Source organism: Lipophrys pholis (assembly GCF_963383615.2).
Source record: "Lipophrys pholis genome assembly, chromosome: 13".
NCBI classification, from domain to species: Eukaryota; Metazoa; Chordata; class Actinopteri; order Blenniiformes; family Blenniidae; genus Lipophrys; species Lipophrys pholis.
This window is the reverse complement of record NC_137632.1, coordinates 13,670,768-13,695,802: the sequence shown is the minus strand read 5'-3', so window position 1 is coordinate 13,695,802 and position 25,035 is coordinate 13,670,768. Positions and strand designations below refer to the sequence as shown.

General features: G+C 41.8%; 1 protein-coding gene across 2 annotated transcripts in view; it reads left to right on the top strand.

Moving 5' to 3' along the window:
• tanc1b (tetratricopeptide repeat, ankyrin repeat and coiled-coil containing 1b) overlaps positions 1-25,035 on the top strand; it is a 96,385-nt gene that overhangs the window by 51,376 nt on the left and 19,974 nt on the right. For both annotated transcript variants that reach the window (XM_080478319.1, XM_080478318.1), the window contains exons 5-11: positions 1,412-1,545; positions 3,880-4,069; positions 7,168-7,485; positions 15,897-16,019; positions 19,033-19,314; positions 19,483-19,637; positions 23,327-23,558. In XM_080478319.1, the coding sequence (XP_080334445.1) occupies positions 1,412-1,545; positions 3,880-4,069; positions 7,168-7,485; positions 15,897-16,019; positions 19,033-19,314; positions 19,483-19,637; positions 23,327-23,558 (1,434 nt within the window). The remainder of the gene's footprint in view (positions 1-1,411; positions 1,546-3,879; positions 4,070-7,167; positions 7,486-15,896; positions 16,020-19,032; positions 19,315-19,482; positions 19,638-23,326; positions 23,559-25,035) is intronic.

Here is a 25,035-nt window from a genome sequence, read left to right as displayed (position 1 = left end):
AAAAGGACCAAAAAAACGGTAAATGGATTTCACTTATATGGCGCCTTACAGCTGCGTGATCGGTCCCAAAGCGCTGTACATCGTTCAAAAGTCAAATCTGAAATGCAGACTATTCTTTTTTTCCCCCTGTCCGTGGATAATTTGTCGTATTTGTTTTCCAAAAACCTTCCCAATTTTTGCTTTTTGTGTCTGATATTGACTGTTCAAAAGTGAGTATACCCTCCTGGAGACTTGTCTGACCCTTTCAGTATAATATTAGCTGTTAATAAAAATACACCTGCATATTTACTTTAAATGAGAAAATGATGGCTGTTTATTTGCGTGTGTGTGTGCGTGCGTGCGTGTGTGCGTGTGTTGGCTTGAATTTAACTTCAGTGAGGCTTTCAGCACATTGTTCCCTTGGACTTGTTTATATTTAATCAGATTTACTGTCAGCAATATTAATAACTGTGGAAGAAGGAGGCTAAAGGAGAAAATGAAGGAGAGGAGAAAAAGGTGCTGACGGAGAGCTGCATAATAAGCTTTTGTATGTTGGACACTGTGTGCCTCTTGCCTATCATCGTACTGTGTGCGAGCTTGGAGATGTTTTCACTTTGTTGAAGTGCAGCACCACATTGGCTTTACATGCTCTATCACATGAATATACTAGAATGCTTTTTTTTTGCACAAAGTGTCTTAGTTGCCTCTATAATTGTTTGGTTTATTACACAAAAATGGATCATTTTCTATATATAAAAAGAAAGTGTATCACAAATTGTCTCTGCCTTGGTGGTGGTAACCCAGTCATGCAGCCTGGAGTCGTATAAATGCTGGAGAATAAAGACCACAGACAGTTGGAGCTGTGTTGGAGAAAGCCAATGTCCACTCATTGATATTCTGAGGCTCTATGAAGGAGCGCTGTAAACAACCAGAAAGCCCTGGAATTGGCACTCGAGGCATGTTGTGGGACACACACACACACACACACACACACACACACACACACACACACACACACACACACACACACACACACACACACACACACACACACACACACACACACACACACACACTCACACACACACAGCCCCCACTGCACACAACCTCCTTTACTCTTTCACCCTGAGTGTCTCGCTCTCTTGCTCTCGCTGTCTCTCTCTCTCTCTCTCTCTCTCTCTCACTCTGGATCTGCACCACATCAGCTGCAGCTGGAGAGTGCAGCACAGCATTTCAGAGCAGAGCTGAGGAGGGCAGGGCAGGCAGCGTGGCCCTGTGTGGGCCATCCAGCAGTGAGAGGGAATCTGCACGACAAATCTTAAGCATTTTCTCTGCCTCCTCCCCTCTCTCTCTCTCTCTCTCTCTCTCTCTCTCTCTCTCTCTCACTTTCTCTCTCGCTTTCTCTCTCTCTCTCTGTCCCTCTCATCTCTAGAGCTTCAAGCAGAGAAACAGCCAAGCTCCTCCTCACCTGCCAATCAAGAACTGATGACAAGGCTGGGCTTTTTGCTGGGAGAAGGGATCCCGGGTACGGCGCGCATACCTATGGATGAGAAGAATGAAAAGAAGGTATTTCATTTTCTTCCTCCCCTCCAACTCCCTCCCTCATTCAACAACAGTTGCTGCCTTTGCGGCAGCACACAGAAACAGAGATAGACTGGAGATGGAAAGGATGAGAGCAGAATCTAGTTTTGACAGCGTGACAGTGAAATGGAACCGTTTTTATTGAAGCCTGATTCATTTTTCTCTCATGGATTTGGTTTTAAGAGGCACCTCAGGCACATGTTTTTTTGGCACCACAGACAACGGTAACTGTCAGACTGTTTTGTTTGAAATGTTTTTGTTAAATGCGCTCGAAAGAAAGTAACTGCATATTTAAAACTGACTGCATGTGGTTTTATTTCTGTGCAAGCTCTTTAGCGTGCTGTGTTAGTCTCCCGGTAACTTGAGTGCTATCCCAGATGCTCCTGAGTATGTAACAAGAGCGTCTGAGCTCAGGTCCAGAAATAGAGTTATGTTGGGTCCGAGCCTCACTTTGTTTTGCTCTGCTAATTAAGCTGAAACTGTCTGAAGAGCACAGTCAAGATCACTATCGCTATACCTCATTCACCTCGCGTAATGTCAATGAATGAGCAGTTCTAAAAGAGGCTGAAAGAGGGTTGGAAAGTAATCTGTGAATTACACTCATTAGTTGAGATGTGACAAGAGGAGACAGGACTTGTGAGGGTCTAATGATCTTGACTCTGCTGTTAATGTGTAACAATGCTTTTTTTTTTTTTTTTTAAGCTCCATTAAGAAGGAGCAAACCTCTATCATCTGCCAGCAATTCTTTCTCTTCATTCCTCTGTTTTATAACATGTCTTCAGCTCAGCATGTTTTTCATTTTGACTAACGGTAAATAATTAAATGTGTTAGGTATTCCAGTCAAACTGTGTTTGCTGTGTGGGATTAGTGCTGGGAATCTGCCTCAAGGCTGGAAGCTGTGAGACAACACTGTTTGTTTGAAATATAAGATGTTATACAGCCATGATAAAACTCCACAAGTTGGTAATCATGCCATCACCCATTCAGCATCCTTCACTTATTCGGTTCATTTTCATGTCATAATTTCCTTGCACAGATCCTTACAGAGAAGTTAAAATATCTCGGAGTTAGTCACACTTGTGTGGCACAACATAACTGTTTTGTGATTCAGACCAAAAAGAAAAACTATTGTTTCCCTGGAATATGGAAGCTGTGTGAAAAAACAATATGTAGTCGCCACAGATGAACTGTGGGTGTTCCAGTGGGATGTTTGGTAAATTCACTCATCATTATATTTGACAGAAGCTCGAAAGGTCCAGAAAAAATAAGAATGGTTCAGTGACACATTGCCGGCAAAAGTCCCGCAGGCCAGTGTCTGCAACAAATTTGGTTGAGCGATGATGAGAGGTGCCTCAGTTAGTCCGAGACTTGTAACGGCAAGTTTTAATGGGATATGGGATTAAACAGTTCACAGATGATTTGACAAAATCTACTTGTAGATTAACTTGTTAAACTTCACAGAGAAATTCTAAAACCACAATTGTCTGAATATTTTTTTTTTGTCTCTGAAGTCGTTTGTCTGTGAAATAAGTTGGAGGGAAAAAAAAAAAGAGAGAGAAGAAAAAGTCAAATGTATTGTTTTCAGTATTACTGAAGCAGGACAGGGAAGAAGGTCAAGACTTGCTGTGTGATGATCGTCATTGCGATGGGAACTTATTTAAAAGCTTTGGTTCTTCTTACAGTGGACAGTGATGACCTGTTTCAGCTACAGTTTATTGTGTGTAGCAATAGAATACAGTTAAAGGAAGATGGGGAAACGGGACAAACCAGCCTTAATTTGGACTTCTACGGTTGTCAGTTATCCCGAACAAAGATTCAGCTGTTGTATGGTTGTCAGACAGGCTTGATGACACGAGAAAGGTGTCTATTGTGTCACAAACAAAGTAGAGACTTCTTCCCTTGTGAAAGTCTTGTCAGCCTTCTTCTTGTTCCTCCAGACACACAAGTGTGTAATTTTAAAGGCTCACTCCATTTACAATGCTGATGCCTTTCTGCTTGTGTGTCATGCTCACATATGAAACTCTTGTTCATTTCTAAGAGATTTCTTTTTTTTTTTTTTTTAAATGTGCTTTCACATGGTTCAGGTCAAATATACAGCAATGTTGGAATATATCTTTTTAAACTCTCGATTCCTCTTCCAAATAAGGATTTATTTAATTTAATTTTTTGTATTTGTTTCTGCTCGTGCCACAAAAAATGTGAACTTGTTGCCAGCTGATAGTTTATTCTGAGCTAACTTCATACTTCATTGACATCTTTAATTAGCAGCACATTCTTTGGTTTACCTTAACCCTTTGCGCCGTCTCCCTTCCACCACAGTGCTCGCTGACTAGCCAGGGCATCAGCCCCTGCTCAACACTGACGAGCAGCACAGCGTCTCCCAGCACCGACAGCCCATGTTCTACCCTCAACAGCACCACGAGCCGTCCCCCACTCAGCCACTCCAGCCCCTGCGGGACTATCACCAGCCCCAGCTCAACACTCGAGAGCAAGGACAGTGGGATCATAGGTGAGCAATGGAGCCTATCTAATAACTCCCTCTCCATCCTCTAATGGCACTTTTTATGGTACAAGGAAAATTTGTGAGATTGGTTGATCCCTGTGTCCTTATTTAAATGGAGTCGGTAGGGTTTTGACTGATTGTAAAGCTATTGAGTAATGCTTTTAAGAGAGTTTCTAGGCTGATCGCTTCCTGCAATGATGTTCAAATTAATGGATAAAGAAGGGTACGGCTGCAAAGCTTAATGATGACTAATAAGTACTGATGTACTTAATAGCACAAGATTTTTAGAGACATGCATTTATTAACCAGTGTATTAGGAACCATTGTCTCCACAGTGTACTTCAGCCTGACTTTAGTACAGGGTAAACTGCCAGTGGTGGCGTTATTAAACCATACATCAGTAAATGAATTTCTAACATACAGCAAATAACGCCGACAATTCTACAGTCACTATTACGTCACTCTGCACATTACAAGTTCGGCACTGACTTGCAGAGCTCACCAAGTATCCTTTCGACCAAATATCGTTTACAGTGTTTCCCATGAAGCTCTTCTATTCTTGATGTGCAATCTGAGAATGTTTACCTAATGCACGCTTGGTGATTTACTCTAAAAAAGACTTGCATGTGTGGTGGCAGTCATGTGTCACTCCGTTTAACCCACTGGGACTGAATAACATTTGTGTCACATTATATTCATCTTCTTCCATGTCAGTGATTGAGTTTGTATAGAGCTGTTCCGGTGTGAGAGAGCATTGAGTTGACAGTTGCCACAGTTTGACGTGGTGCTGTATTTCTTGTAATAGCCCTGTGAGACATCCCGGGATTTACAGAAGCTGACAGCAAGACGGCATAGTCTATTGATGCATTAATTCAACCAGCGGTTCTGCACACAAAACCTTCAGTTGTTATACAGATTTTAGGATTTGAACCCAAAGGGGAGTTTGAATATTTGAATTGAAGGTTATGGCGATTCTGCCGATTTCCATTCTTGAGGTCTCTTATCTGAAGGCAGTGGCACTGTTAGGTTGAGGTGGAAAGTTTAATCTGTGGCATTGTATGAATTAACAGGTGAACCTTTTATGTACCTCACTGATACTACAGCTCCAGTGTAGTAAGTATTGTATGTCAAAGTCAAATATTCTGCAGCAGTCTGGATTTTCAATGTTCCACCGTTGACATAACTGATTACCATGAGTCAGTCATTCTGTCCCCTCAGAGCAATATCATTGCTAGCTGCTGAATAATTTATGGTAGCTGTGATGTAGTGTCTTCCAGCTTGGTGCATCGATGTCACACAGGATCAAACATGCAGTCAAGTTGAAGTGCACATAGTCTGACTTTCTGTAAAGCCACTTTGTTCATGTGCAATTAAAAAAAAAGCATGTGGTTGAATACAAAGATGTGACAATGAGCATGGTTCTTTAACCGAGAATCTCCAGTTTCAGGCAGGGTGCGGATATACAATGAGACCTTGCCACTTGGTTTTGGGTGTTATCTCTTGCTTCTGGCTGGCTAAAGTAGTCTCTGCTCCTTTTGTTGGTCCCAGACAAATCGGTTTGGGGTGCTTATTGACTGGTCACAAGGTACCTCTGTACAATTTAACACCTTCTGAACAGACAGAACACAAACTTGCTCGAATGTGACTTTGCCTGTTTTGTCTTTTGTCGTGCTAAACTAGTTTGTGTTACACATCGTTATAAATATCTGGTGGGGGGGGGGGGGGGGGGGGGTGTAATCCTATGGGTTCATTTCGTTAGCTCTGCATATTGAAATAGGCTGGATTCATGTAGACACTGAGACACTGATTGTCCAACCACTCCTTTGTTAACAGTGTGGGCCCAGCACAGTTGTTATACAGTATGTATGCAGCAGAGGAAGGCATGCAGTCTCTTAAATTAACTATTAATTTGCTGACTATGACATTATGCTAGACTTCTTTGCACTTTTGTAGCTGGGTGAAGTTGGTTGGGGGTGTAAAAAACCCACTGATGTACAGCATCTCACCCACCCCCTTGATAAAACAGTGAAGGAAGGAAAAGAACAAAGTCATGGTTTGTCCATAAGTCAGATTCCCGCCTTTGATTAATGCTCCCTGTTCTTTTGAAGTTGTAGTCTGACTCCCATTTCAAAAGCACATTAATTTGGCTTTGCACCGCATTAAAAGCTCTGTGCTGCAATTGGTCAGCCATTGTAATGTCTTCAGGTTTACAAATTAGCTGCCACGGGAGATGTTGCATGAGGTGCCTGGAAGAGGACTTTAAATAATGACTGCATACATCTCCATATGCTTGAAAAACATAAAATCACTGGCTTTGAGCAAAAGATAATGTTCTGGTTGCCGTTGCCTACAGGTCAAGCAAGTTAGCAATCACTGTAGCCTTTTATGTGCTGTGACAGTTTACAGATCCGCGAACAGAGCAGGGCTCGATGTGATGCTGTTAGGAGTGGTGCTGTGTTTGCCCAGGTAAACAGCACAGGAATTACAAGGTCTAGGATGTGCTAGTTATATTAATATTAGTGATGATGCAACGTGCTGCTGCATTATGAAATCAAGATTATCTGCATGTGATGCAAACACAGCCAGCTGGCTGGTCATTTCCAGTCCTCTGATGCTTCTATATCCAGCTGCCTGTCATTGTGTATATTTGGCCCTGAAACCCAGCATTAAGGATAGCTATGTTGACCTGTCGGAGGATTAAAGGATTTATTCTGATATAAGCAAAACACCTGTCTGAATTGAATTCAGTGTTACAGTTGGAATAGTTACTTGTACTCCACGGTTCATCTTCCAGACCCCCACATCAGATGTTGCGGACTCTGTACTGGTGATCCTTGAAAGGAATAAAGTTTGTCAGGAGACTTAATTTATTTTTTCCAATCTATTCCATCAGAGCTCACAAGATCTCATTAGGGTGGGCAGGCAGTCGCTGTACATATAAAATTAGCTTTTGAACAACGTTGATAATGGCACTGAGGAAGAGCAGTTATTCAAAGTTAAGACTTTCATTACAACTCAGTATCTCTCTATACATTAAGACAGATAAATGTTCATATTAAATTAATGGATCTCTGATATACCATCCTTTTTTCATTTCCTCTCAGCCACCATCACCAGTTCTTCAGAAAATGATGACCGCAGTGGCTCCAGCCTGGAGTGGAGTAAAGATGGGAGCCTGAGAAGCAGCGGGCGCCATGGCCTGGCACAGAGTGTGCGGGCTGACACCTGCTCTCCCGTGGCCGAAGAAGACTCCAGCAGTGCCACAGCCACGCCAGCCGACACCCCGTCCAAGACTGAGCAGCAGCAGCAGCTGCTCAACGCATCCCTCCCACAGCCTCCAGGTCACTCACCTGAGGGACCAATTTCATATCCACCGCAGACATCTTCCTCCCTCATGATGCCGAGGCCAAACTCAGTAGCAGGTAGGAAGCCTTGGTTTGTGAACTTGTAACATGGTTGTCAGCGGGTGTTAAGGAAAAAGGTCTGTGTGTCTTTTTTGCTGTGTCTCTCACAGCGTCACATTACCAGTCAGCTCAAGATTGTGACACTGTGATGTGACCTGTGCCTGAGGCTGACGAGCTGCCAAACAAGTAGCTCAAATAGGGGAGTGAAAGCGTGTCGAGCTACAGAAAAAAATTTGAAGTGAATAGTCTTAAGAGAACAGGTTGTACTTTTCGGGGTATCAAGGCAGAAGTTTGGGATTAGACAGCTGTTGTGCGCTGTGCCTCAGCATTGCCTGCCATGTTGTACCTAAGCACAAGCCTCTGTCTGCCTGATCTGTTCTGCATTCTTGCCCTGGAACCTCCCTGTTGTGGTTCAGCTCACCATATCCACACAGCTGTCACAGTTGTTGATATTCCTTTCTACCCCCTATTCCCTCATGTAAACCCCCCTCTTCACTTTTCTATTCCCAGGTCTCCCTCAGACTGCTTTCTTCTGTTGAGCTGTTTTTCCTTTTGACCTTGGCTGTTTTTTTTTTTTAAACTTTGAAAGCCATATGTTTTTCATTTTCGTTCATGTATTTACAGCAAAAGTGATGTTTAAAAACAGGTTGAGTCAAAGTTGATACAATGGTAGACAAAATTCAAGGCCTTGCTCAATGTCATGGTTGAACTGGTCTTTGGGAACTATTATTTTCAGCAATGCAGCAATGCCACATGCATCATTTTACTTCATACCTAAAACAGCAGCACATGATTACTGGCAGGTTAGATAGATACTTTGATAACAACAATATAAACATGAAGGCTGTGACCCATGTGTTTTTGGTTAGTGGACCAGATCATGAGTAGTAAGCAAAGGGTTGAGTACTTCCAAACGAATGAAGGGAAACTCTTAGAGTGTGGATTGCATGAATGGTGGACTGACATTAACAGGAGCGAGCAAAGTGAGCAGTTAAAATGCACTCTGTAAGCAGACAACTCCTCTGGTGGCAGTGAAATGACTGAAAATTACAGCAGCAGGGGCAGATGGAGTATAACTGGGACAGGAAGCATAAAGGCATAAATGCACTCTGATCAGAGCAGAGGCCATGACAGACATGACATGACGTTCTGATCGACCACTGTAAAGACAGCTAGTGCGTTGAAGTTTGAATATATGTGACTTGGACCTCCCTGAGTGTGATTGAATGCAGTCTGTGGTACCCTGTGTTTCACAGTGTTTGTGTGCTTTACCCTTTGATAACATCTAGCCCCAATTCGAATGTCTTTCTCTTAAATTCACCTTGTCCCTTCACCTAATGACGATGGTGTGCGTGTTCTGTTTATCAGAATGGATTTGACAAAATATGCTTTTAAATTTTAGTAAAAGTCTGAGACAGATGAGCACCAGCAACTGAAGCAGACAAAGAGCACATGGCTGGTGCACTCTCTGTTGTAACTCACTGTATACATGTCACAGCAATATATTTCACACAGTGGATACTGGTTTTGTACACCACTTTTATACCTGTGTAGCTCACAATTGAAGTTATTGGTTTTTCTGTTGCTTTCATAACATGTAGATTCTAACGTCTCACTGTTATTTTCATGTGATATAAGCACAAACACTGTAGGCGCACACTGGCTCACAAAACATAGAGATTAGGACACATTTAGTGGTTTATGTGTGTTGGTTTGCCTGTGTGCTTGTTTCCATGTGTGTTCCCAGACTTTATAGGCTGATGTCATAGTTATGCAGTGTTGCCCTGTGGGGCCCCGGGGAATTCACACCTCAGATTTTATACTGTGTGACAAACCCTAGGAAAAGACATCAAGGACATGGTGAGACAACCTCAGCTATGGCTCCCAAGAATCTGTCTTGGTGTCATGTTTGGTTGAAGCTGAGCCTCCTCTCAGCTTCTCAGCGAATTCTTATTCAATTAAAAATGACTTAAAAGAGGCAACAACTGAAGCAGGAGTGACTTCAGCGGAGGAGGTGGGGCCCCCAGATGACCCCAAGATGGAGGGTGGATTAATGGTAAATTCCTTTAACACACTTGAACCTTGACTATTGTTTGTTTTGTGTGTATATTTGAGCCACCATTTTTAAAGTTTCAGTCATTGTTGCTGATGGACCGGAGTGGAGGCATGTCACTTATTTAATTCTCATTAGACAAGACCGTGGAAATCTAAAATGGGAATAAAAATATAACTCTCTTAAATGCACTGAGGAAAATATGAAATAGCTGAACTGATTTTGTTTTCACTTCCACTATGACACTATTCTATTTGAAGCAATGTGCATGCAGTAATAACTCTGAGAAGAGTTTCAGTTGAGTTGGGGGTCTGGAGGTGTCCATCTGTGATGACCTGGACCAACATTCAGTATAGGATTCCGGCCCTGAAACAGCTGGTGTGTGTGTGACTTGGAAAAATCTGTCTCGGCTACCTTGTTTAGCTCCCATCCTTTTAGCTCTTATTTCCATGGCAAGTTGTTGGAAATGAGTTCATCTGAAACCGAGTTCTTTCACTGAGCTAAAAGTAATGCAGTCTTAACACTGCTGCCCTGCGCTGGATCTTCTCTTCACGAAGGTTATCACAATCAATTTTGGTCCAAACTGTTTTATAGTGGTGTTGAATCATCTTTATGATCATTTTATAAGGTGTACTTCGTGGTGGTGTTGAAGTGCATTGCACCACACAGAGAAGTGCATCTATTATTCAGTCTCCCTTTATTGATGTGTGTGTGTGTGTGTGTGTGTGTGTGTGTGTGTGTGTGTGTGTGTGTGTGTGTGTGTGTGTGTGTGTGTGTGTGTGTGTGTGTGTGTGTGTGTGTGTGTGTGTGTGTGTGTGTGTGTGTGTGTGTGTGTGTGCGAGCGATATTCTCTTGATCTTGTTAGCAGTTTTAATGGAGACTTGTTTTCTGGTGAAGACTGGCTGTAATAAAGTTTCAGTCTTTTTCTTTCATTAATCTATATCCTCTGTGTGGATGTAGACAGCAAAAATGTAAATGCGAGTTTTTCTTCAGTCTGAATGAAGTACATTACTGTTTTTACTATAAAAATTGAATGAGAGGTTGGCACATCTAGATAACCACTAAGAACGCAAGAATTGCATATAATTGCACTCAAAGGTCAATTTCTTAGCAAAGCAGATTTTACCCATTTGCCTCACGCTGATCAACAGGCTGGATTGCTGGGCCTCAAGAATTCTAGCTATGCATGTTCAAGGAATGTCTGCACATTAGCCAGAAGTGTCATTTGTACTGCCTTGGCGGGTACGGACAGATGAAGTGTATAGCTGAGCTTCTGTGGGAACAGCGCCGTGCAGAGCTTTCACGTGCCGTCTCAGGTTTCACAAATGTTGGCACTCACCACCTGTCAGAGCAGACAGGGCTGAATTTAGTTGCCTCATATCATAATTACATCATTAGCTGGTGTTTTGCATCTTGTAAGGTAGTTTAGCAATATGTCAAAGCGGTAGCTTTATTGGCCTCTACATGCAGTGATTCTTTCATCACAAAATAAATTGTGTATCGTCGTCGAAGCTTCTGCATCATGTAATGCTAAGATGCACACCTGCAGACAAATCAATAGAAATATGAACAGCTTTTTCTGGCTTCTTTGTGTTTTGAAACAACCTCTGATGCATTTAAAGAGGAAGAGGAATGGATTATTCCTTGACATGAAACAACATTTTATGCTATATGGGTACATTGCTTCATTGCAGCTCACGCCTGCTGATTCAGTGATCCTAGATTTATGTCCAAACTCCGGACACCTCCCCATGAACTTTGTCCTTAAATTTTCTCACCTCAAGAAAATAGATTTCTTTGCTCTTGCACAGAGTGTATCCACCTCTGGCGGTTTACATTTTCAAATGGCAACCCCATCATGAAGATAACCATTGGCACTTTCAGATAATATTCACGCATTGGGGCTATTAATTAACACTCATTTAAATTTAAAAGGCCATGAGTAAATCTCCCTACATAGAAAAGTCTGTTAAGTTTAGAAAGTTACATCACTCTAATATCAGGCAGTTTTCAAAACCAAAAAATGATAACGCTTACATCATGTCATCCTATCCAGACTCTAAGATGATATCTCGTCCTATCACAAAATCCATATCACATCAATGACAATAACGAGGCGTATTACATCACCCTATCTCTGATTCATGTCATTGTCTTTTTCCTCTATGCAAACAGCATGTACTCTTCCAGACATCCTTTGTTGCAGCATCCATGAATCATACATCATACTTTTCCTTTCTGAAAGGAATCTCACTTCATGTGTCTCACACTGCCTCCGTCTCTCTTCATTATGCTTCACTAATAAGAGCTCAGTTTTTGAGTTAAGCTGTTCAGAGAGGCTCACAGAGTCAAAGGGCCATCGTAGCGTTGGCTGCTGAAATTCTTTTGGTTTTTGAAATTTTTGCTTGAGCTGCTTGTGGCCGCGTTTCTCAGAGAAGCGGGTTGAGTTTGGGTCACAGTGCCTGAGGAGCCCAGCTACAATAGATCTGTGATGTAAAACTTTTCAGCAGAGCTTTGCAGCCTGAGGTGCAGCAAGGTAAAGCAGAACCTTATTGATTATTTTAGAAAGAAATCTATTTCGCCGTTGAAACCCAGGCGGTGACCTCTCTAAAGTCTTGGAAAACACTGAAAAGGAAACATTTCAATACATCTTTGTTGGATTGGGAAGACCACAGTTGTCTGAGTGAAAGGCTTTGATTAAAATGTTTGCAAAGGTCAGAAACTAATTTGAAATCCTTGTCTCTCAAAGTGGTGCAGCACAGCAGCATGCAGTCAGGCAATGACTGCTGAATCCAATAAGCTATATTATGTCTATAGTACTAGTGCGGAAAAGCACAGTATCTTTTTATTTTATATGCTGTAAGCACATGTCTTTCTTAAGCTGTGCCATGTGCAGGATATTTAAGCATGTTTCCGTGTTTACGAAGACACTTTCAGTCATTACTGGATTGGTTCTTGTGGTATATTGACAATAAACGTCATTCCTGAATAGACATTGATCAGTTTGGTTCCTGGACTGAAATGAGAACAAAAAGATAAGAGATATCCCGTTCATGTCCTCCAGTCTCCTCAAAAGGTCACAGAGACGTTTAAAAATGGTTCACTCTAAAAGAAATGTCCGGTGCCTCTTGTGTCGCAGCTGGAAGATAAATAAAGAAGAAACACTACAAAGATCAATCTGTGTGAGGTTTGAAGAGCCTTTTTAAATTCCACCCAGCGGGACTCCATTGACATATCAGTACTCATCAAATGTCCAGCCATAAAGGAACAATATATTAGCTCACTACTCTCAGGCACCTCAAACCCATTTGGCTGAGCCCGACTGACGGCAAACCAATGCCATTATTGTTGTAATGCTTGTTCAGGAACAGCTTTCATTTCTATAAACTGAGATCTTCATATGAAAGCAGAATCCAATAGGGCAACATGCTGTCCTTTTGTGGTTGGATAATTATTGACTATACCGCTCTATCCAAATCATTGTCATTGAGTCCTTGGGCAAGGCACTTAACCCGCAGTGTCTCGCATGAATGGTGCATGAATGTTGGTGATGGTTTTCGTATGCGCTTTCACCTCGAAAAAAAAAAAAGTGCTATATAAATCCAAGCTCCTCTTCTTGCAAATCAACTGATGAAAACTAAAAGAAAGAAATATTGTCACATGGAGTCAGTCAGTGGTTTTCAACCTGGTGTCAGGGCCACCCTTGGAAGGGTGCGAGAGACTTCAGGGTGGTGCTTGAGTCTTTGCTTGCTTAGAAATTGTCCAAACTACATTTGCACGTGTCAAAGAAAACCATAATCGTAACCTTTTATATTTTGTCTTTCGTTTTAGATAGAATTTGGGGAATCAGATAGGAAAAAACATAGTAAAATAAAGTCAAATGTTCTATTTCAGAAACCAAGATGCTACTTGACTGGAGTATTTAGTGGCTACCCCTGCAAAGAGACGGTAGCAGTCCAGCCAGGGAATTGAAGGGAGCTGCGTTTGAGTAAAGCAGCTCGGTCCTTTTCTCTATTCTGTCATGGGAAACACAGAACAGAAGGTTTCAAAGGGCAGATCTGCCTGAGGAAGAAAAAAAAGAGTCCCGTTTTCAACAGAATACAGTCTGACACATTTGTATGGCCTCAAAGTAACTGCAAGCACCGACTTCAAGGTATCATATGTACATTTTATCAATGAGTGGAGATGTGCAAGAATACGAGGGGGGTTCAGAGTGAGTGAAGGAGAAAAAGCAAGAAACAGGATTTGAAGTATATAAAGGATTCCTGTGAGGTTTCTTGGCCTTGAAAGACTGGTGAATACCAAATGATAAGCTTTAACAGAAAAAAGGGGCATGGGTAGGGTTGTCGTTGTTGGATGCATTAGCACTGTCAGGAATTAGGGAGTATGTGCATTAAAACTACTCAAACAAATCAAATGGAGCATCACTCCTAGAGATGTCTGGTGCCGAATAAATGTTTTATTCTATCCATTCAAAAGCTTTGAGGGATTCAAAGAGACGTGAAGACACACATCATCTGCTCTGTTTATGTCTCATGCCATATCTTTCTTGCACTACGTCATGATACCGCAGGCTTTTTTTTTTTTTTTTAAATCTCTTTTTATCCACATTACTCTCTGTTATGTCTACTACCTCTATTTACAGCCAAGGCTGTTGATTAAAACTAAAGTAGTTGTCGATTACAGGTTACAATCAAGACACTGTCTGTGATTTTCTTAATCTTCCCCCTGTGCTGCCTGTTTACCAAATTGTGTGTGTGTGTGTGTGCTTGTATGTGCCACATAGACAGAGATGGCGCTTATGTGGTACGATACACTTTCCTTTTGAAAGCATTTCATTCAATTAGCACCTAATGCTGTGGGCTCAGTGACTGGCTGAGCATAGGACAGGGGCCAGCCAGGCTCTCTGCTCGGCTGCCAGTGTGCCTGCATGGGAGCACTGGGCTTGAGGAATTGCTTTTGTGCCCTCGGTGAGCTCATCCTTTGGGAGCACTCTTCAGAGATTTAGCTGAAGGTCTACACCCGGCTCACTTGACTATGCCTGTGTTTCCATGCTGGGGAGAAGGGGAGGGCTTTGAGGTTCCCCACTGTCCTCCCCGGCTTTGCTGGATGTAAGTGGGTGTAGCTGTAGGATGAAGCTTGCAGTACCAGCCCTAACATCGTTTTTCATTCACCAACTTCAGAATACGTTGCTTTATTTTTTAATTTGCTTTTGCTTGCTGACAGCTAGACTCTGTTCTCTATACTTAACATATTTGCGGAAGCACAAACTGCTGCTGTAAAAGTAACATTTGTCAACCCCCCCCCCCCCCCCCCCTCCTTTTTTTTTCCCCCATACTCAAAGTTACATTAATGGCGGTGTCCTCAGTTACTGTCGCCAGCAGACGGGTTTTAATTAGTGGGACATTCCAGAGAGAAAGTCAGCCGAGTGAGCGGGAGAGGGAAAGGCGAGTGCGGCTGAGTGTTTGTGACACTGTCTCCGAGCCGAGGATGACACAGAAGAAAACACAGGCTTTGATTCTCCTCAACAGGGCCAAGAGAGCATGGATCATGATGGTGATAGCATGACTGGAAAATGAACTGCAATTGGAGGAAGAGACCTTGCTGCACTAATGCACAGCTTTATTATGATAACAGAGCGCATTTCATAACTTCAAACCACAAGCTGATTTGCTTTGTAATCACCGGCTCATTAGGTAGTTCATCTGCAGAGTTTAGTTTCAAAGGAGACGTCCTCTGAGTGCGGGACTGGAAACATCTGCGGCTTTTTCATTAATACAACAGCGAAGATGGAATAAATTCTAATAAAACAAGGACGGGATTTTAACTTCAAACAGTGAACATGTTTTACGATGGTGAAAGAGAAAGTAATATGTTGTCTGAGCCTAGGATATTGTCTGTTCTGCATTACAGAGCAGATGACGGATGTCGAAGCACGAACGTTTTACGCAGGTTGAAACAGCAGGCTTTGTATTTTTCTGAAACTTGAAGGTAATCTGCTGTATTTGTACAACACGGCAGGGTTGTTTGTGGAGACAGACTTCTCACTGCTATGCTGTGTGTCGCTGTCATCTCAAATCAAAGAAAAAGCTTGCATTTCTGTCTGACTTTGGGATACTGCATTTCTTTGTGCTACTGTATACTCATGCTCGCACACGCCGCCTCAAGCAAACTACAAATGTCAGAGCACACTGGCTTTCTTCTCTGTCTCTCATCTTCTCCCAGAGATGGCACATGTGCCACAAAATGTTGCTCTTGCGTGTTTCTATCTCGCTCTTTACAGTTGTTATGACAAATGCACTCACGAGGCACCAGAGCGTCTGCTTCACTTCACTTCTCTTTTATTTATTTTTTGCGTTTGCCTCTCTGTCTACAGCAACCAGTTCCACGAAGCTGGAGGACCTGAGCTTTCTTGATGAACAGCGCAACACCCCCCTGAGGACGTCCATCCGTTTACCCTGGCACAACACAGGAGGACGGCCACCTCAGGACTCTAAAGGTAATTTAGCCACGTCTGCTGCAGCTATCCATGACATTTCAGTACTTTGCTGGAAAACACTTGAGCTCCTACATCTACCAAACAGTTATGTTGTAATATTTAGCGTTTGCTTATTTGTTAGTTTGTGAGCCTGCAGGAACTGGCATATGAAAATAATAATTATTAATACAAACATGTTTGTATTGGTTTATTCAAGGCAATGCATGGCGCAGTCCCTGTGGATGTATATGGTGATATGTTTATATGTTCATTATACTCTTACGGAGATGTGGACAGTTGTTTTCTTGAGGGACCTCGTAAACACTTTAGACATTTAGATTGAACCCAATTCTACTTGCTGTTAGTGTATTCCTTGAAAAGTAGCATGATTAGTATCTTCAGACTTTGACATCTGAAAATAAGCATTTAAATGTTAACTTCTTGTTCAGAGTATTACATTCTGAACAGTTTTGGCCGTTAAGGATCTTACCTTTGTAAGTTAACACACATAAAGACAACTGTAGTTATGCCTGGATAAATTTTTTTAATGTTGATTTAATGTCTTTAGATATATATAGAGAGAGAGAGAGAGAGAGAGAGAGAGAGAGAGAGAGAGAGAGAGAGAGAGAGAGAGAGAGAGAGAGAGAGAGAGAGAGAGAGAGAGAGAGAGAGAGAGAGAGAGAGAGAGAATTTATTTATAACATAAACACTTTGAAAATTTGAATATTTCTAGAAACAAAGTTTTAATCTTATTACATGAATGAACAGAGGCAATAATATACTGTAATATCAACACACACACCACCAACCCCAACTGCCCATATCAAAACATAATAAAAATACTGATGTAAGAATGGCACTGATGAGCCAGGAGAGAAAACATCATCCTTAAAACCCTCATTAGATGTTTAGCCTTCCCGTGGACTCACCACCCGCGGGAAAGGTTCTTAGTCGGTGCAACGTGATCTGGGTGACAGTGCTCAGACTGCCACCCCCGCGACCCTGAAACGGATAAGCGGGAGAAAATGGATGGATGGATGGATGGATGGATGGATGGATGGATGGATGGATGGATGGATGGATGGATGGATGGATGGATGTTTAGCCCTCTGCAAAAATATTCTCTTTCTTTTTTCATCCTTTCTTAAACATGAAGTCACAAACAATTTGAAATTGTTTCGGTTTACTTTAAATGGATAGTGAAAGGAAAGCAGCACTAAGCGCGTGAGCCAGAGATGGGTTCAGGTGAAGAGAGGAGGGGGGGAGGGAGGGAGCTAAAGACTCTACCTTTATTCTGCTTTTGGAAACTTTAAGAATTAGGCCTGCACTTTGAGAGCAGAGTGTTCTGCTGGGATCATTATGCTGCTATGATGTCCAAAAGATATGATGGAGCCGGGCGATTAAAGGCTTTCTACATAGGAAGAGGGATTTTAGATTCTCGCCAGGATATTACTGGGAAGACAATATAGAGAAGTTGATATTGGTGAAATCTGATCTCTTGATACTTCATGTCAGTACTCTCATTGCACATCGTTTAGAATGGACTTTGAAGTAGTCAACTTAGAAGTAGCGAACTTATTTCCATCCATCCATCTTCTGTACCACTTTATATAGTTCAGGGTCGGGGGTTCCTGTCCCCAGCTGACCACGAGCAAAGGACAGGTCGTTCACCCATCACGGAACAAACACAGAGAGACAGACAAGCGCACACACTCACATTCACATTTATGGATAATTTTAGAATAACCAATTAACCTTAAACACATGTTTTTGAACTTTGGGAGGAAGCTGGCGTACAAGGAGAAAACCCACACATGCCAAAGTGGAACATGAAAAGCCAGAATGTTAACCACGACACTATTGTGCAGCCCTCGACTCATTTTTCACAATTATCGGTACAAGTGCACCTCTGTTAATTTTCTTTTAAAACCAATTGTTTTTTAGGACGTAGATATTAAGTTTCAGAACATCTGTAGTAGCAGTAATACTTATAAAAGAAGCATCAACAGTGAAGCTGCTGGTTGTAGTGAAATCAGATTTAGTGGGATTAACACTGAGCGAGAAAGTGTTAGGAGGTCTAATTAGTACTCAAGTGGATATGATAGAGTCCACTTTCATGTTCACATTCATTATAACTCCACTTACATTAACATTCATCCATTGCAATGAGCAGGTTTTTTTTTTTTTTTAATGTGTGTGGAACATTCTACAGTGCTGAGCGGTGGTAGTCAATTATGATTTCAAGAGGTCCCAGTAGAGGAAAGGTCCACAACTTCATAAGTTCTATGATGTTTTTATACATATATGAAGTCGCATTGTCTTTGTATCAACATGTGAATTCATAGACGGAAGCAAAGAATGACGATGCAATTTCAATAATAATAATAATAATAATAATGTAAAAATTTCCATAGCTTTCCATTTTCCAGGAGTTGCAAGATCTGGATACTGACTATCATTAAAATAAAGAATGATGAAAATATTGTGGGAGACTCGTGAAGTTTTCATTATTAATTAAGAGGATGACAATTTATTAGTGAATTCAGGAGAGAAGCTGGAAGGACTGGACTCGAGTATGATGCAGAGAGATTATTGCAGATGGAATTAAGATATCTTAGAGAATTTAGAGTGAACTGCACTACACTCTATCCCATTTCTGAAGAGTCGACCTTCAGGGAATCTGTTTATGAAGAGAGCCAAAGCAGACCAAATAGATTGAATTGAGATAAAGACGTGTATGCACCATCTGCAGACGCTTTGTCTCAGTTAGGAACAAGAAGAACTTGTTTTTAGAGATAGGGCTAAAGGCCTGCACGCTGACTGACAAACTGACAATGTCTCAAAGTGGAGTGATCTCTCTTCTCTGTGATAGACGAGGTCAAAGGGCGTCTGTATGGGAGAGCGGTCATTGTTTTCTCTATCATAAGTTAAATTAATACCAAAGGTGACCTGAAAATGTAATACTATCTAATGGTGCATATGTTGTGCTTGTAACAGAGAAAATAACAATTCATTTCCTCTTTTCTTTCCGCAGCGCGTTTTGCGCCTTACAAACCCGTGGACATCATGCTCAAGCCCTTATTGTTCGAGGTGCCCAGCATCACCACAGACTCTGTTTTTGTGGGCCGGGATTGGCTCTTTCAGCAGCTGGAAGACGTCCTGAAGGCCAGCGAGTCCACTGAGAACCACGGCGCTGTGGTGGTGGGCAGTGTGGGATATGGAAAAACGGCCATCATCTCCCGGCTCGTAGCCCTGAGCTGCCATGGAGGACGCATGCGTCAGATTGCCTCCAACAGTCCCAGTGCCTCTCCTAAAAGTAACCGCTCTTTGTGTGACAATGAATTATGCTTTGCATGTGTGTTTACATCATGAAAATGTTTCTTATAGTACTTGATGCTCATTTTAATGTCACCATTTTTGGCCGACGTTAGTTTATTCAGATTTATTGAATGCGCACGTTCTAAATATTTCATCCGTCTCAAAGGTGGTGCAGGACCAAGCCCTGAACTTCCTCTCACGCAGCCCCCACAGCCCACTCCGCCATCCAGTGCTACCAACACACTGAGGACCAACAGCTGCCCAGGAACCCCGGAGATGCAGCGACGCAGGGAGGAGGCTGTCAAACGTCTCGCTGCAAAGGTATGACATCAGCCAGTGCTCCATGCAAGCACTCGGGATAACTTTCGACATGTAAAACTGTCAAAGCTGTCAAGTCCAGTGACGTCAACTCAGAGGAATCTGATGTGAAGTGCACATCTAAACAGAAGGAGAAAAAAATAAATCTATTCATTTTCATCTGCCATGAACTGTCAGCTGTTTGTTTTTATAGACACACGCAAAAAGAGATGTACCATTTCATGGTTTTAACTTGCATCATCACTGCATCTGTTTCCATTAAAATTACACATCTCGTAAAAAACAGCAACGGACAGCTTTTCTATGATCAAATCATGCAAAAAGCATTCATATTCATGTTAGTTTTTACCCAATAAAACCACAGCTACTGTAAATTTATATTTTTAGTGACAACAGGGTGAAGAGGATTTGGTTTTTATAACCTATTGTGTGTCTAATCAAGATGACAGGCTGCAGTACCGATGCCAAGTTATGTGGAATGATTTCAAAGTGAATAAAATAGTTTTTTACGCACTTTCAGCACATACTGAACAAATTCGTCTTGGTGACGTTTGACGTTCCCTCCTCGCATGCAACAGTTTCTTGTAAAGATATTTAGTTTTTGTTTTTGTTTTTGTACCTAACAGACACACATGGAAAAGGTATGAAGCCTCTCATCAAATCCTATATAAACATGTAAGGATGATAAAGAGTTCCTTTGTCCGCTGGGAAAGATTTATTGTACTTGCAGTCAGAACAGCATAAATGTTGCATTTCGGTCGGCGACACGCTCATTTCTTAGACCGCTTTTCTTCGGGCAAAAACACAAAACAGACTTGCCTGAGTGGGACAATGACTCTGCACATCTCTTTCCATGGGAATCGTTCAGTAGACAAACAATTCCCCTCCAGAATAAATGCTCAAATCTTTTGTGGGAAATTGGACCTCAGGTCTCGTCTATCAGTCCAGTTTATTGTTCACTTTGTGGCCACACACAGTTTACACTTTGGACTAACTTTAGTTGAGTAATGTAAATGAAATTCATGCGGGAGAGGTCACAGGCTGGTTCAGTGGTTAGTGCTGTCGCCTCACAGTGGGAAGATCCTTTGTTTGAGTCTGTCTGGCAGCTTTTCTGTGAGGCTCTTGCGTGTGCATCGGGGGATTTTCTATGGTTATTCCGGTTTTCCCTCACAGTCCTAAAACATATGTTTGAGGTGGATGCTTAATCTTTGATTGCCCAAAAGAAGTGAATGCTAGTGTATGTGACTATCTCTCTGTGTGAGAGGCAGACCGTGCCATAGTTGGCTCATTAAAAGCTTAGAAATAACGCACAGAAGCAGAAAGGATTCCATTCAAAATCTGCTGCATCCAGTGAGAACACGAGCTTGTCACTTCCTAAGGTCTGTTCTGAATGCAGACACGAACCAAACTTTTGTTGAAATCACACCGGAGTGTATTCATGAGGAAAACAAGACTTGCTTCAACAACAGTTTGTCCACTATTTTTATATATAAATAGTGGACAAAGTTTTGCACATCACAGGTCAGATTGACTCTACATATATGGACTGCAGTGGCAGAGAAATCACACTTTAATTGTGAAGCGTAAGCACATCAGTTTCCTTTGACTCGACTCTAAAAATGGCAGCTTTTATCTTTGTTTGAGTTTTGTAATTATGTTCTCTACGTATGCAGAAACTTCACTGATGACAGCGAATGTGTGCCGTTTATGATACTGCACCGTTGATTGCTCCAGCATGTAATACCATCACTGCCTGTGAAAATCGAAAGAAAATTGAGTTGACACTTCCCTCAGAGGAAAATAATAACTTTGGCATTGATTTGAATTCTATTAGTCACAATTAAAACTGTGAAAACAACATTTGTTAATATCGTTCACCCTATTTAGACAGCTTTGTGACTGCAGGTTATCAAGAAATTTCAACTGGGTTGAACATCTGCTATGCCTCTCTTTTTTGCCATATTTCCAGTGGTCCTCATTACAACCATGCGTCCCTGCAACACTTACAAGATTTAGCATACTTGAACCCAGTCAGCGATGCCTCCGCAGCAGTTGTGCAGCTTCACAGTTCGCCTCTGCCAACTTTCTGCACCGAGGTTCAGCTAAACGTCTGCAAACACCCGAGCAATATCTCTTCGGCCAATTATTGTGTAAAGCGTTTCCAATAGGCGCTCTTGCAGGGGCTCTTTTTCTGTGATGTGTGAATGCTGATGCAACAGCAAGCAGCTTCTGTCAAATTCTGCCAGTTCTTTTTAATCATTGATTTAAAGCAGTCTCATAACAGGCGCTGGGGCTATTGCAATTTATGGTGGATCACAACTTTTACATCTCGTCCCTATTACGGAGAAACACTTTCAAGCATTGTTTGTGCCTGTAGTTAAACTAATGCAGTTTCACTGCAGAGTTTTGGATCATTATGTTTTAGGACTGATGTTGCAGCATGCATAGCTCTTATGTGAGATGCCTATCAAGAACTGTTTGAACTGTCTTAAAAAAAAGAAATAGTGCCGCAGTTTTTAGCTCTTGCTTTGCTCTCACATCACACATTACTTTATTTCACATTACTGTTTGCCTCTATGGGGCCAAACCAGATCATCAAAACCCCTGTAAAGCCTGTTTCTTGATGATAACACGTTAAGTGTATGATTCACATGCTGTCTTGTAACATTTAAGGAAATGTGAATCAAATTTAGGCCATTTGATGTGCCTGGTATGCACGTGTTTGGATTTTTGGAGTAACCCAGACCCCTCCTTAGAGATCCACAGAGAGATGTTCATGGTTTTAAAAGCAGGTTGAAGACCGTCCTTTTTGATACTGCTTATAACTAATGTCCCCCTTTTAACCTGTTGTAGGATTAACAATAAAACAAGTGCTGTTACCTATATAAATACAATGAGTTAAGTTATACCTGTTGGTATGTTTATTTATGCAAGGCTCTTTAAATCCCTCTTGCCTAAGAGGCCACTCAACACCAATCATTGTAGTGGTTATATTATTACATGTGTTTTGTCATTGACCTAAATAGAAAAAGGTTCACGTTCACAAAAAGTTTGAATCAACAGAATACGTTGATTTTAAAGAATGGTTTAATATCTTTGGGCTTCACTCAGTAGATTTCTAGAAGCCGGTCATCAGTGTTGATGCTGCAATAGACAGAAGAGAACAGGTCACCTGCTCCTTCTCCTGCTGGCCCTGCAAGTATGTCAGCTCCTCCAGGTTGGACTGTAATTAGTACAGAGCCATACATCTTAGGGGGATTTCTCTTCCCTCCATGCCCACCTCTGTCCTTCCTCTCACCTATTAAATTAGACCTCCTTGGAACACTGCAGCATCCTGCTCAGACTCAGAAGAGGCTTCTTTTAGAAGTCCACCTGGGATTCGCAGCCTCCTTTTTATATAGGGTTTATATGAGGTGGTCAGAGTACTGCCTGGGCACTGTGTCATCTCTGCTGTATGGGCCAGAGTGGTAGTTTTATAAAGCTATAAAAATGGCATTTACAATTTCATTATCAGAGTTGTGTTTAATTCAGACGCCTGAATGATAAGAAACGTATTTGCCTATTTATCTCTGCACAATTCTAAGCTAATTTAATTTGCACCTTTCATGTATTGCTCCCAACATTTTAATTTTCCCCCCCAAGAGTTTACAACCTCTCTCCTGTTTCCCTCTCTCTCCAACTTTGTGTTGCAGGTGGTGGCCTATCATTACTGCCAGGCAGACAACACGTATACTTGCTTGGTGCCAGAATTTGTACATAGTATTGCAGCCCTGCTGTGCAGAGCACACCAACTCAGTGCATATCGAGAGCTGTTGTTAAAGGAGCCTCACCTCCAGAGCATGCTCAGCCTGCGCTCATGTGTCCAAGACCCCATGGCTGCTTTCCGGAGAGGAGTCCTGGAACCACTGGCCAATCTCCGAAAAGGTAAAATGCCAAAGCCCAATTACCAAGTATATTATTCTTCAATTGTTCATGATTTTTTGAATATAATGTCAAAAGAGGAAGTTCAAAATGTATAACAAATTAAATAAGTCAAATGTACAGGAGAGGTTTGACGTCTTGTCAAGAAATCTTCCCGAATTAGAATTTTAATTTAGAAAAACATGAGCAGTGAAGGGTTGCAAAAAAAAAAAAGAAAGAAAAAGAAAACTCCAGAGAACTTTAGAAATCATTAACTGTACTTGCCTGAAGTTAGTTGGTTTGTCGACGAATCCAAAACTTTACGGAAGCATTATTTTTCTTCTGTGGATAACCTTTACAGGATAGTATACTCATACCTTAGACCAGATCATTTGATAGACAGAAGGAGCTCCTGTGGTTCAGGCAGTAGAGTAAAACCTGTTTTTCTATCACAAAGTTGGTGGGTCAATTTCCAGCACTGCTTGCTCGTGTGCCAAAGTGTGCTATTAGTGCTATACACTGTGGCATCTGTCAGTGTGTAAATAGGTGAATGTAACTGACAGCTTAAAGCGACGCAATAAACCCTAAGGTTGTAAAATATAATAGAGGTTAATTTACCATTAGCATTCCTCTATGTAGCGTTCTCTTCTTACATTTTCCCCACCTGCTAAGGAGAGGTGGATACATGGATGGGTTCACTGAAGGAACAGAGTGCAGTGAGCTAAACAGGATGACATCACAGTCCCCATGACTTAACGACAAATCTCCTCCTCCTCATGGAGGAGCAGGAGCTCCCTTGTATTGCCAGTTAAGCACTTATTTAGCTGAATTCTCTATTGACAGTGTTGCATATATATCACGAGAATGCTTTGACAACTCTATACCGCTGGGTCACCATTTACCGGGTTGACTTTTCACACTGCTACTGATCACATAAAGTACATTTACACTATCCCCTGCACCCACTAAGTTGAGTAAATATTAGCAAGTCACCGGGTCACTATGAAAATGGTTACCGACAATAAAATCTTTACCCACAGGAAAGAATTCACTTTGGGCTATGTGAGAGTACCAGAGTACTTGGAGAAGAACAACACACGCACAAAGGGCTGAAATGCTTTTAAAGATGCCATAACCCAGCATAATTTGTATTATTCTGTCATTTCATTCCAGAGGAGCATAACCAGTTGAGCAAATGTTAACTTGACATTTCAGTGGGGACTGACAAGGAGCAGTGGCTCCGGACCTGATGAATCAAAGCAAAAGGCCTATGACTCACTCCTAGTACACCCTTAAGAGAGCCAGGTTTATTTACCGGCCGAAATATAGTTCCTCTATGCACACTTACCACAGGGTATTTTAGTAGAGCTGGTACTGTTAGGGGTGGCACCTCGTTCCACGCCGTCCTACTAATGTTGGCTTGTGTGTGTGTGTGTGTGTGTGTGTGTGTGTGTGTGTGTGTGTGTGTGTGTGTGTGTGTGTGTGTGTGTGTGTGTGTGTG